Source organism: Alligator mississippiensis, chromosome 11, assembly GCF_030867095.1.
Source record: "Alligator mississippiensis isolate rAllMis1 chromosome 11, rAllMis1, whole genome shotgun sequence".
Taxonomy (NCBI): Eukaryota; Metazoa; Chordata; order Crocodylia; family Alligatoridae; genus Alligator; species Alligator mississippiensis.
The window spans coordinates 5,701,125-5,714,315 of NC_081834.1; the positions used below are offsets into that span (position 1 = coordinate 5,701,125).

Genomic DNA, 13,191 nt, shown 5'->3' on the forward strand with positions numbered 1-13,191 from the left:
CCCCCAGCAGGATGGGGTTAATTAATCACAGAGCAGTCTGTTACTTGCTTTCTGTGCAATTTGGGGTAAACATCACTACTGGTGTTTGGAATATGGGTTTGTCTGCCTGAAAGCAAACTGTGTGATTGTTGATGTCTTTTTTTATAGGTACACCGAATCCAAAGGTCACCTTCAAGATGTCTGAAATAACAATTGATGCTGAAGGAAGAGTAAGTTTTAATTTGGGTTTATTTTCTAAATCAGTTTGACATTTGTGACTCCTTTGTAAAATTGGGATCTTCAGTTGACACAAAAAGGCCTGCTGGGCACACAAGGAGTATGGGGGTGATCCATAGACTACTGTTTCAAACAGCCTGGTGCAGTGGTGACGCATAGGGGGTGCACGTGCACCCCTGAGAGCTCTGGTGCACCCCCTGACCGGTCACGCGCTCGCTGATTAGGCAACAGGCAAGGGGGGTAGGCGGGAGTGCCGGTGCCCCCCCTGCGAGCGCCGGCCAGGGAGTGGGAGCACTGTGGTGCTCCCAGAAGTGGCCACAGCGATCTGCCATCTTGTGATTGGCTGCGGGAGGGACACCCCGTCCCCCACTCCAATCGCTGACTGGTCGCTGGGGGGGCATGTGCCCCCCCGACTAAGGCAGCACCAGTCACCCATGGCCTGGTGTAATGTCAGGAACGCAGCAAGGAAATACAGCACTGGCATCTCTCCTTTTCCACTCATATAGGGGGTGAAAGGTTTCAGCATAGGGGTGGTATGTTTTAGACATGAGTGATCAGCATTCCCGTAGCCAACCCCCTGGTTAGTGGCTGGTTCAACATCTTCCTGAGGATGTTTTAACAGGGAAGAGAATTTACTGAGCTATAACTCAGTTGCTGTGTAAATACAGTATGTGGGGAAGTGAGTGTTGTGCCCCCCACACTGTGTCTTGGCAGCTGGTATAAGCTGTTCTAGCTAATGTGAAGGTACCATAACTCAGCAGGGTACAGGAGCATGTGGTATCTGATTAGGGGCCTGTCTTCTCTGGGGACTTTGCCCGTTGTTGGACATACCAGTGTACCTGCACTGAGGTCAACCTCTAATCTAGACAAGCCAGCCGATCCTAACCCATGAAGTGTACAAGTGGGGCTTTTCCTCACTTCAGGCAGGGGTCACTGACCCAGTGCACACCACTGCAGACTGGGGAAATGAGACCTGTGGAGGTACAGCCACTCACCCAGGCTCATTCCATAAGCCCGTGACAGGGTAGGGATGCGCCTTGTATCTCCTAACACCCAATCAGTCTTTGCTTGGCTGCTGATGGGGTTTGCAGCCCGGCAGCTGCCTCAGAGTCCAGCCTCAGTGGCTGTAATGGGATTGAATCCCTCGCATTTGTGAAGGCCAAGGGTAAAGATGCAGTTCCTTTTGAGCTGCAGCGGAGGACAACCTTCCCCACTCGCATACAGAGACCTGTTTCTTCGGCACGTGCTTCACCATTTCTTGATGTTGATTGCTGTTGTTATCAATAGATTGCGGATGTCGTGGATAAAGAACTAGTGCAGCCATTCGAGATCCTGTTTGAAGGAGTAGAGTATATTGCTAGAGCGGGATGGACTCCAGAAGGAAAATAGTGCGTATGTTAATCCTGTCTCTGCTTAGTGGGTTTGGGACAATGCAACTGGCAACAGATAGTCCCAGCCCCTCTCTTTGCTCTGGCGCATGCTTGCTGTGATTATCACAGTGCTCCAAACGTGTTTGTGCAAAGGGGACATTTTCCCAAACCACAGCATTCTCACTCTGGTTGTCTGGTTCCATTGCCATCACCTCGTGGCCTGGGATTCAGTTGTCCTCACAGTGCCCTTGTGGGGTAGTGCAGTGCTTTTATCCCCATTTGTAAAAGTGAGGCCCAGAGAAGTTAAGTGACTTGTCCAGAGTCACACAGGAAGTCTGTGACTGAGGAGGGACTTGAGTCCATGTCTCCCAAGTCCTATGCTAGCACCCTAACCACTGCAGCAGACTAACTCATCAGAAATCCCACTGTAACACCTACATGTTATTTTTAACCTTGTAGACAGAGCCACATGCCTAACTCCTCACAGTGTGGTGTTGGCCCACTGGCAAGCCCTGAGGCTTCGGCATCATTTCTTTAGGCAACTGATAAGCACTCAGAGATCCTCAGATATGTTCTTAAATTTCAGTTGGAAGGCATTTGCTTCCTTGATCCTTCTGATTTTTCTGTTCTCAAATCCTCCTCCCACGTTCTCCCTGAAGCACAATCCAAATCCAAGAACATAAGAACAAAACAGACTTTTGAACCCACCGTATTTTTGTGGGGATGAAATTAAAGCAGGACAGGTTTCTCTGTCTCTGTTGAGGAGCCTGCCTGACGCCTTGAAACTTTGGGGGAAATGTTTGCTTTTCTCTGCCCAAAGTTAAATTTATCTTTTCCCTGGCTCTAAAATTGATCACTGTTGTCCCCATCAAAACGCGCAGTGTTCCCCGAGTCAGGTTCTCTCAGCTGTCTGATACTGAGTAATGATGCGGGATTTTCCTAATACTTTGTTTTTCCTTTGATAGTGCCTGGTCCATCTTGCTGGACCGCTCCCAAACACGGCTTCAGATTGTGCTGATCCCCCCTGCATTATTTATCCCGGTAGAAGATGATGCTATGGAAAGACAGAAACTTATAGACACCGTGCCCGACTCTGTTACACCACTCATTATTTATGAAGAAACAACGGATGTCTGGATCAATGTAAGAATTTGGGGTGTAGCCTCCTACATAGGGTGTGGACCTGCCCATAGTACTTACATGGGGTTAATGCTGTTTGTATGGCTTCACTCCCAGAAATGGGATGAAGGCCCATTGTGCTCTTCACTTTACATATTCATAGTAAGAGAGTCTCTAACCTGAAGTGCTGAAGGGTTAGATCCTGTTCTCCATATTAGGTGCCTATGGGTGATCCTGGTCCACCCTGCTGAAGTCCCTGAAAAAGCATGAATGAGTCTATCAATGTAAGATGCTTTCATTTCAACCTTAAGACTGAGTTGCACACAGCATCAAGGAGGAGGAAGACCTTCCTGCCTTTTCATAGTTTCATAGTAGTTAGGGGTCAGAAGGGACCTGAATAGATCATCTAGTCTAACCCCCCACCACTGGTTGGAGCACACTCTGGGATCACACAACCCCAGACAGGTGTTCATCCAACCTCTTTTTGAATTTACCCAAGGTAGGAGCGAGGACCACTTCCCTTGGACGTTGATTCCAGATCCTGGCTACCCTGACAGTGAAATAGTGCCTCCTAATCTGTAACCTGAACATATTCTCCAGCAGCTTCTGGCCATTGTTCCTCATCACCCCAGGTGCTGCTGGAGGGAATAAGACCCTTCCTATTTGCTGCTGATCTCCCCTAACAAGTTTGTAGGCAGCCACCAAATTCCCCCTCAGCCTCTGCTTGCTGAGGCTGAACAGGTTCAGGTCCCTCAGCCTCTCCTCAAAGGGCCTGCCCTTTTGCCCTCCAACCAAGCATGTGGCCCTCTGAACCCTCTCAAGGCAGGCCACTTCCTTCTTAAAGTGCAGTGCCCAGAACTGGACTCAGTACTCCAATTGAGGCTGGACCACTGTCCCATAGAGGGGGAGTATCACCTCTCTGGGCTTGAGATGCATCTTTGGATGTACGACAAGGTGTGGTTGACTTTGCTGGCTGCGATATGGCATCGGTGGCTCATGTTCATCTTGGAGTCAATAATGACTCCAAGATCCCTTTCTGCCTCTGTGCTCTCAAGGGGGGAGCTCCCCGGCTTGTACGTATGCTGTGGATTCCTTCTCCCCATGTGCAGCACCCTGCATTTATCTACATTGAAGCCCATCCTATTACCATCCGTCCACTTATGTAGTCTGTCTAAGTCTAATTGCAGCCTCTCTCTCTCTTCGAGCGTGCCTACCTCTCCCCACATCTTGGTGTCATTGGCAAACTTGGACAACGTGTTTTCCACCCCCTCGTCCAAATCGCTGATGAAGATGTTGGACAGTGTAGGCCCCCGGACTGGGCCCTGGGGGGCCCCACTCTTCACATTCCGCCAGGTCGAGTACGACTCATCCACCACCACTCTCTGGGTGTGCTCCATCAACCAATTTTTGACCCATCCAACTGTGTAGGCATCAATGCCACAGTCACTCAGTTTATTAATGAGAATGGGATGAGAGACAGTGTCAAAGGCCTTCTTAAAGTCCAGAAAGACTATGTCCACAGCGACACCATCATCCAGGGATTTAGTTATCTGGTCATAAAAGGCCATCAGGTTGGTCTGGCAGGACCTACCTTTGATGAACCCATATTGATTTCCCCTGGGCATGATCTCCCCTGCCGGCCCCTCACAGATGTGCTCCTTAATAATTTTTTCAAGGATTTTCCCCAAGACCGATGTGAGGTTTATGGGCTTATAGTTTACTGGGTCCTCCTTTCTCCTATTCTTATAGATGGGGACCACATTAGCTAATTTCCAATCTCCGGGCACCTGGCCCATGGACCACGATCACTCATACAGCTGGGCCAAGGGCACAGCAATGACTCCCGCCAGCTCCCTCGACACCTGTGGGTGGAGGGCATCAGGGCCCGCAGATTTAAAAACATCCAGCCCTTCCAGAAGATCCCTAACTACTTCTGCGCAGACCTGAGGCCTGGCAGTGCTATCCTCAAGATTGCCCCTCCCTGTGGTGGGAGAGCTGTCCTGGTCCCTGTCCAAGAAAACAGAGGCAAAGAACTTGTTAAAGATTTCGGCTTCCTCGTCTGGCATAGCCACAGGATTACCAAGATTTTGCATCAGTGCTTTCTTCAGGCAGTCAAGCAGGGCACAGCAGGATCAGACTTAGGCACCTTTAAATAGGGGGAGGGGGTGGGAAACAGAGGTCCAGAGTAGGGGAGTGGCTTGTTGGAGGTATGCAGCACACCCCTGGCAGGGACCCAGGTGTCCTGAGCCCCAGCACTGGCCCTGCCTCCTGTATCTTGTACATAGCCTCATAGCTGTGCAGTAGATTTGGCCCCCTTCATGTGAAGTTGGTGCCTGGCAGCAGGTTCCAGCAGGCAGGCTGTACTGGAGCCCTAATGTCTTCTTGAATTAAAGAAAACCCAGCCCAGAGCCCCCAGAGCCCTCTGCCAGCTGAGTGACCCATCTCCAGCTCCGCAGGGCAGAAGTGCACTGAGGCATTAAAGGACAAGTAAAATCGTAACTCTTTAAAATGTCTTTTCCTTGACTAGCAAAACACTTGTTCAGAAACAGAGTCTTTAAAAACCAGCCTTATTATCCAGCCAGCCTCCCCTATTTATCAGGGTCTATGGCTCACCTCCACCCCAGAGGGGAGACAGGGCTGGGGAGCGTGTGGATATGCTTGCTGCATGTGTGTGCAACCCTCGACAGCTCACCAAAACTCATTAAGTGGCTCTCCAGCCCAAATAACTGCCCACCCCTGATTTGGATCCTTTCTCCCTTGGAGAGTCTAAAATTACCATACCCTAGATGGCAGCCTTGTACTGGGATCCCCAGCAGTGGCCAAGCTACTACCAGCTCCTCTGTCTTCTCTGAAATAACTCTTTTCTTTCAGGGTTTGGCCAGAGAGGAATGAAATAGGAGACTATTGACTCTGGGATTTCTCCTCAGCTATTGCTCTCTCATTGGCTTTCTCCATTCCCCTGCAGCACATGTGACTGCTTCTGTATCTAAGTGAGGAAGTGCAGTGGTAGAAGAACTTTAACTGGTTGATTCTGGACGAGGATGCTAGCAAGGATAGTGGAGAGGAACTGACAGCAAGTGATGATTGTGGCTGGACTCATGCTGCCCATGTGGCTAATGCAGGCAGTAATCAGCAGTAATTATTCAAATAATGGCCAGGGGCTGGAGGTGATTCTTGGTGTTCTTCTGTCTGGTCTGCCAAAAGAGACCTCTTGAACCCTTTTGTGGGAGTTGGTCTCAAGGAGCATCTTTCATTTAGGACAGCACTTCTCAGCCTCACTAGACTCAAGGCATCCCTTGGAAAATGTCAGCTCTTAGCTTTCACTCTATAGTCATTTTTTGACTGTAGAAAAATGATAGAGCAGTTCTTACTTGCAGAGAACTCAGAAAAATGACCACAGGTCAGGATGCTTTGGCCTCTCTGGATTCCTGTTTGAAATATCTGGGTTTATTTTATGTATTGTGTTTGGGTGCTGGCTGTACTAATATTGTGCTGCACCCTGCTTGTAAGGGTCTCATGGCACACCAGGACGCTGCCATCCCCCGGTTGAGAGTCACTGCTTTAGGGAGTGGTTCCTGGAATGGATATGGATAAACCCTTGCAGCATGTATAATGGGTTGAGTGGTGAGCTAATCGTACTCAACATTTCACATGTCAGAGTCTGACCTGTAGCACTAAATCAACCACTTTGTTTCTGCAGATCCACGACATCTTCCACATCTTCCCTCAGGCCCATGAAGACGAGATTGAGTTTATTTTTGCTTCTGAATGTAAAACAGGATTCCGGCACTTGTACAAAATCACGTCAGTGTTGAAGGAGAGCAAATACAAGCGATCATGCGGAGGCCTCCCTGCTCCAAGTAACCACAACACTGTTCTCTGTTTCATTGGGTATTCATGACTGAATACTGGTGAAGTAACCACAGCCTGTTTCCACAGTGTTAGAAGGGTCTTTTTCTCCCATTGGCAAATTTTGGCCCTCATTCAGTGAATCCCATGCCTGCTCCTATTGACATCAGTAGTGCTATACACTCGCTTAAAGCTTCATGAGGTTCTGTAGGGGCAGGAAGGCAGATAAATCTGTATTAACAACATGGCATGTTTAATCAACACAGCATGATTCTTTTTAATTAATTAAAAGGGAGATTTGTGGGGTGGTTTGGATTCCTCAGGTTAACTACCGTAGCAGTTGTGTGTCCTGTCTCCCTACACAGATTAAGTATAGAGATTGAAATGACTGAATAACCTTTAGACCTTCTGGAGAAAAGTGTGTCTGAATGCCATATTCAGATCTGTGCCCTGCCTGACCAGAGCTAAAATTCAACCTATTCCTAGTAGGGCAAAGTAGGTAAATGCCAGCCCAAAAGCTGTTCATAGAGCTGTACCCGCCTCTGCAGGCATTTGCAATGCAGTTGTATGGGCAGAGAAATTAACAGAAGAAAAATATTGGCATCTGCTGCAAATGGAAATGCAGGAAAAGTTGGCTTAAATAAAGACATGGGACTGGTTGCCTTCAAGCTTTGACCCGCATTTGATCCCAATCAGATGTAAAAGATAGGTGTGCTCAGGGACCCTGTGCATCTTTTCATAGTGTATGTCCTTTGATTTAAAATGCTATGTTGTGGTCTGTGCCTGGGTGCTATTCATTTACTCACTCAATCACAATGGCATGCTGAAACACATGTGCCTGATTTTGCTGTTGATAGAATCCCAGTTTCATGCAGTTGATCTTTCAGAGGGATATGTTTGAAATGAAATGAGTTATTCCCTTCATGTTAAAAGCCTAGAAAACTGTACTGGTGCCACTGATGGTGTCTGGCTTGTCTTTCTACCTCTGGTGGAAAGGTGGAATGCAACATCTCCCTTTAAATTAAAGCTGCGTGTTATGTTCGTGGGCAGATGTGGAAACTTTGATGTTTTGGGATTGTTACTTCCTGATTGGATTTTGCAAAATGTGTTTAATGTGGTGGAGCCACTTGAGATACCATTCAGTTTGAGCGAAAATTAATCCATGCGAGCAAAAATACTGCTTTTCCAGCCACATTCCTGATTCTTGACTCCTCTGACCTTACAGATTGCATCGATAAGGCTGCGTGTGTTTCAGTGCAGAGACAACCACTTTGTGCAAATGACAAATGGCAAAAGCCTTTGTTGGGAGTGGGGCAGGGGGGAGCAGTTCATTCAAGTAAAGGGCTACCAGTGAAATTGCACTTGTAGGGCTTTGATGGGGTGGGAAGTCTGCAATCTGTAAGTGTGTGTCTTCCCTATAGGTGACTTCAAGTGTCCCATCAAGGAGGAACTGGCAGTTACCAGTGGAGAATGGGAAGTCCTCGGTCGACATGGTTCCAACGTACGTTCCTTTGTGTTTATTTTCCGTTAAGCATAAGGTACTGCTGTCATCAGCCCTCTGTGGATTGAACTCTAGATCGGATAACAGGCAAAGTGAGTTAGATCCTAGGCTCCCTAATGGGCTGCTCGGTTACGTGGCCAGACTGGTGTGAGGTCCCGTGTTTTCCTCTAACCAAAAGGGATGAAGGGAGAGCAAGGGCATGTTTTGACAAGGAAACAGGAATAGAGGGACAGTTGTGTGGAAGCTTCTGTTTGACTGGTGTTATAGAGGTTGGGCCATGTGATCATTGCGGCCTTAAAGCTTGGCAAGAAGCCTGGTGGCAGAGAATCCCCTAGTGAATGGGGCAGTGGCTCTGGGTCTGATCCGGAAACTCTGCAGGGACGGCCCTGAGCTGGAAGTCCAGCCGTCACATTCAAGTCTGGGCAAGAGGGAGCCAGCTGCTCACTCCTAAGCTAACTCTGCTTGAGCCGTCCAGAGCATATGTCCAACTGCTATTGAAGGGCTGATATTACAGGCACTCTAGAGGCAAAGGTTGCTGAGAGATGATGAGAGCAGGGAACAGCTGCTTGGAAGGGAGTGAGGAAGGAGACTGAAGTCACACACCTGGTCATGTCCACATAGCCATACTGCTATGTGTGGAATAGAGGAAGGTAACAGTCTTCCCGATGTCACCTCTGGAATCAGATGTCTTGCACTAGGGTATTATTAACATGGAAATCCAGCTACAGCTCATGTTCTGTTGTGTGCACAGTGCAACATGCATGCATGAGAAATTGAGCTGGCACTAGGCAGTGGTCATGGGGGACCTAAATTACCCGGACATCTGCTGGGAGGAGCAGACAGCCAAAACAAATTGCTCACGTAGGTTCTTAAACTGCGTGCAGGACCTCCACCTAACCCCGGAGGTGTCCAGTCCCACCAGGGATAGCGCCTACCTGGTCTTGGCAACGGGGGATGATCTCGTGGGTAACCTGCGAGTGCACAGTAACCTGGGAGATAGTGACCATCATTTGGTCGAATTCACAATCCAGTGAAAGGTGGGAAAAATAACCAGCGAGGCTAAAGTGTTAGGCTTCAGAAGGGCCAATTTTAGTAAACTTAGAAGGATAGTTAGTGAGGTGGCAGAACTCAAGAGCATCGAGCATATGGAAAAATAACTCAAGGGAGTGATCCTTGGGGCACAAAAGGAGACTATTCCATTATGCAGGAAAGAGGGCAAGGGGACTAAAAAGCCCACTTTGCTGAACAGGCAACTCCAGAAAAGACTGAGGGCAAAGAAAGAGATGTATAGGCAGTGGAAGCAGGGGGCAGCCACCAAGGAGGAATATCCCTCCCTGGCGTGCTATTGCAAGGAATCAGTTAGGCAGGACAAGGCAGGATTGGTGCTTAGCCTGGCTACAACAATCAAGGACAATAAAAAGTCCTTCTACAGATACATAGCGAGCAAACGGAAGGCGCAGAGTAGCATAGGGCCCCTGCAGGACAAATCAGGACAGTTGGTGGCCAACGCAGGGAAAAAGGCAGAGCTCTTCATTGAGTTCTTCACTTCAATATTCCTGAATACTGGCCAAGATAATTTCCCCAATTTGAACATAGGTAGATATCCGGGAGGCACCAGACCGCCAATGGTTAGTGCTGACTTAGTTAAGGAGCACTTGGAGGGGCTGGATGGGTACAAGTCAGCCGGCCCGGATGACCTCCATCCACGGACACTGAAGGAATTGGCCAGTGTCATAGCTGAGCCACTGGCATGGCTGTTTGAGCACACTGAGGACTGGAAAAGGGCCAACGTGGTGCCCATTTTTAAGAAGGGGAGAAGGGATGAGCCAGGTAACTTTAGACCAGTCAGTCTTACCTCTATCCTTGGGAAAACACTGGAAAAAAATAATTAAAGATTGCATTTGTGAAGGCCCAGCAAGGGAAATGATGCTGAAAGGAAACCAGCACGGGTTCGTCACAGGTAGATCCTGCCTGACAAACCTTATAGCCTTTTATGACCAGGTCACACACTGCCTTGACACTGGAGCTGAGGCTGATGTCATCTACCTGGACTTTAAGAAGGCCTTTGCCACAGTTTCACATATATTCTCATCCTATTCACATCCTATTCTCATAGGGAAGCTAGCGGGCTGTGGAGTGGATGCTTACACAGTCAGGTGGGTGGCAAACTGGTTTAGGGACCGCACCCAGAGAGTGGTGGTGGATGGGTCATTTTCAGCCTGGAAGGAGGTGGGCAGTGGTGTCCTGTAGGGTTTGGTCCTTGGACCAGTGTTATTTAATATCTTCATCAGCAATTTGGACGAGGGTTGTGGAGAGCACCCCGTCCAAGTTTGCAAATGACACAAGTTATGGGGCAAAGTTAACACACCGGAGGGCAGGGAACAGATACAGGCCGATCTGGACAGGTTGGATCAATGAGCAGAATGAAATAGGATGCAGTTCAACAAAGATAAATGCAAGGTGCTCCACCTGGGGAGGAGGAATCCCCAGCACACCTACAGGTTGGGGGATGACCTCCTCAGCAGCTCAATGGCTGAGAGGGATCTTGGAGTCATAGTTGACTCCAAGCTGAACATGAGCCGGCAGTGTAACGAAGCCATCAACAAAGCCGATCACACCTTGTTGTGCATTAGCAGATGCATGACCAGCAGATCGAGGGAGGTGATGCTCCCCCTCTATGCGGCACTGGTCAGGTCGCAGTTGGAGTACTGTGTCCAGTTCTGGGCGCTGCACTTCAAGAGGGACATGGAGAATCTGGAGAGGATCCAGAGGAGGCCACTCGTATGATTAGTGGCCTCCATGCAAGACCCTGCGAAGGGAGGTTGAGGGATCTGGATCTCTTCAGCCTTCACAAGAGACATCTGAGGGGAGACCTTGTAGCAGCCTATAAGTTTATCAAGGGAGGACAGCAGAGAGTTGGAGATGAGGCGTTTACCAGGGCACCCCTAGGAGTAACTAGGAATAATGGGTACAAACTAGTGGAGAGTAGATTCAGGTTAGACATTAGGAAGAAATTTTTCGCAGTAAGGGTGGCCAGAATCTGGAACGGGCTGCCAATTGTCACCTAACTTGGAGGTCTTCAAGAGGAGGCTAGATAGGCACCTGGCTGGGGTCGTCTGACCTCGGTCCTCTTTCCTGCCAGGGGCAGGGGGTCGGACATGATGATCCTGCGGGGTCCCTTCTGACTCTACAATCTATGAATCTAGGGACTGACCAGCTCTCCCTCTTTGGAGTCTGCCCTCTGGTCAGGCTTGAGGCAACTCAGGAAGACTGGCCATGCCCCACCTACCCTCCTGGATTTAATTCCTCCATTTGCAGTGACCCAGCCCAAGATCTGTGTTCCGCTTCTGTCTTGTGCCTCTCCAGCCCAGCACAAGGACCTGAGTAATAGGTCTAGGTCTGGCTGGCTCTTTGCACAAGGTCTGTGGTGTTCCTAAGGCATTGCCAGAAGTCTCCTGTCACTTCACAATACACAGAAGATTTTTTTGTTACATACATCACGTATGTGCAAGTGCCCAGGGTTGCTTTGCTTTCCACACTGGCAAAGGAGCTGCTTGCCATTATTTAACTTAATATCCCATCCCTGAGTTTCTGGTCTCAGCGGAAGTACTTGAGCAGTGTAGGCAGGTACCTTTAGCAGGTGTCTTCCTTGCTTTGTTCCTTACTTTGTTCTGTGCATTTCTTAGACGCAGGGGTAACAGTGGACGTAGTCTTTCTGGACTTCAGGAAGAACTTCAACACTGTCTCTCACCGCATTCTCATTAAAAACTAGGGGACTGTGGTGTCAACACCTGCACAGTCAGATGGGTCGCTAACTGGCTGGAGGGCCGCACCCAGAGAGTGGTGGTGGATGGAGCATTTTCGACCTGGAGGGATGTGGGCATTGGGGTCCCCCAGGGCTCAGTCCTCGGGCCCACGCTGTTCAACATCTTCATCAGTGACTTAGACGAGGGGGTAAAAAGCACCCTGTTCAAATTTTCTGATGACACTAAGATGTGGGGGGAAGTGGGCACGCTAGAAGCGAGGAATAGGCTGCAATTGGACCTAGACAGGTTACAGGGGTGGGCAGATGAGAACAGGATGGGTTTCAACACTGACAAGTGCAAGGTGCTGCACCTGGGGAAGAAGACCCAGCAGCATACCTACAGGCTGGGGAACTCCCTTCTCGTCAGTGCAGAGACAGAAAAGGATCTTGGAGTCATTATTGATGCCAAAATGAACATGGGCCGACAGTGTGGGGACGCGGTCAGGAAAGCCAGCCGCACCTTGTCATGCATCCACAAATGCATCTCAGGCAGGTTCAAGGCAGTGATCCTCCCCCTCTATGTGGCACTGGTCAGGCTGCAGTTGGAGTACTGCGTCCAGTTCTGGGCGCCGCACTTCAGGAGGGATGTGGACAGCATGGAGAGGGTCCAGAGGAGGCCACCCGCATGGTCAGGGGCAGCAGGGCAGGCCCTACGAGGAGAGGCTACGGGACCTGAACCTGTTCAGCCTTCACAAGAGAAGGCTGAGGGGGATCTAGTGGCCTGTTACAACCTAGTCAGAGGGGACCAACCGGCATTGGGGGAGTCCCTGTTCCCCCGAGCACTACCAGGAGTGACTCGAAATAACGGTCACAAGCTGGCAGAGGGTAGATTCAGACTAGACATCCGTAAGAACTACTTCACAGTCAGGGCAGGTAGGAGCTGGAACCAACTTCCAAGAGAAGTGGTGCTGGCTCCTTCCTTGGGGGTCTTTAAGAGGAGGTTAGATGAACACCTTGCCGGGGTTGTTTGACCCCAGTACTCTTTCCTGCCATGGCAGGGGGTCAGACTTGATGATCTGCTCAGGTCCCTTCCGACCCGACCAACTATGAAACTATGAGGCTTATGGCTGGTTTAAGGGTGATGGGACAGGAGGGGGAAATGAGGAGTTATATTTCACCTGGGTGGAAGGAAAATTCCATGCAAGTGGGATAGTCAAAGCCATGGCGTCCAACTGCTGCTCTGCCTCCGAGCACAGCAGACTTACCCCAGCTGGAGTGTGGGAAGGGAGCAAAGTTTTGTTTACCTTTCAGAAATGTGCTAAGAGGGATCCTGGAAGTTACAGACTCATGAACTTTGCTGGAGGAACAGGGAATTGCTTGACAAGATCATT

The 13,191-nt window shown here is 49.4% G+C and overlaps 1 protein-coding gene across 3 annotated transcripts in view; it reads left to right on the forward strand.

Moving 5' to 3' along the window:
* The window catches only part of DPP8 (dipeptidyl peptidase 8), a 49,889-nt gene that overhangs the window by 23,391 nt on the left and 13,307 nt on the right, over nucleotides 1-13,191 (forward strand). For all 3 annotated transcript variants that reach the window (XM_019477783.2, XM_014605916.3, XM_059714547.1), the window contains 5 exons: nucleotides 148-209; nucleotides 1,504-1,604; nucleotides 2,552-2,729; nucleotides 6,406-6,565; nucleotides 7,976-8,055. In XM_019477783.2, coding sequence (XP_019333328.1) covers nucleotides 148-209; nucleotides 1,504-1,604; nucleotides 2,552-2,729; nucleotides 6,406-6,565; nucleotides 7,976-8,055 — 581 coding nt within the window. The remainder of the gene's footprint in view (nucleotides 1-147; nucleotides 210-1,503; nucleotides 1,605-2,551; nucleotides 2,730-6,405; nucleotides 6,566-7,975; nucleotides 8,056-13,191) is intronic.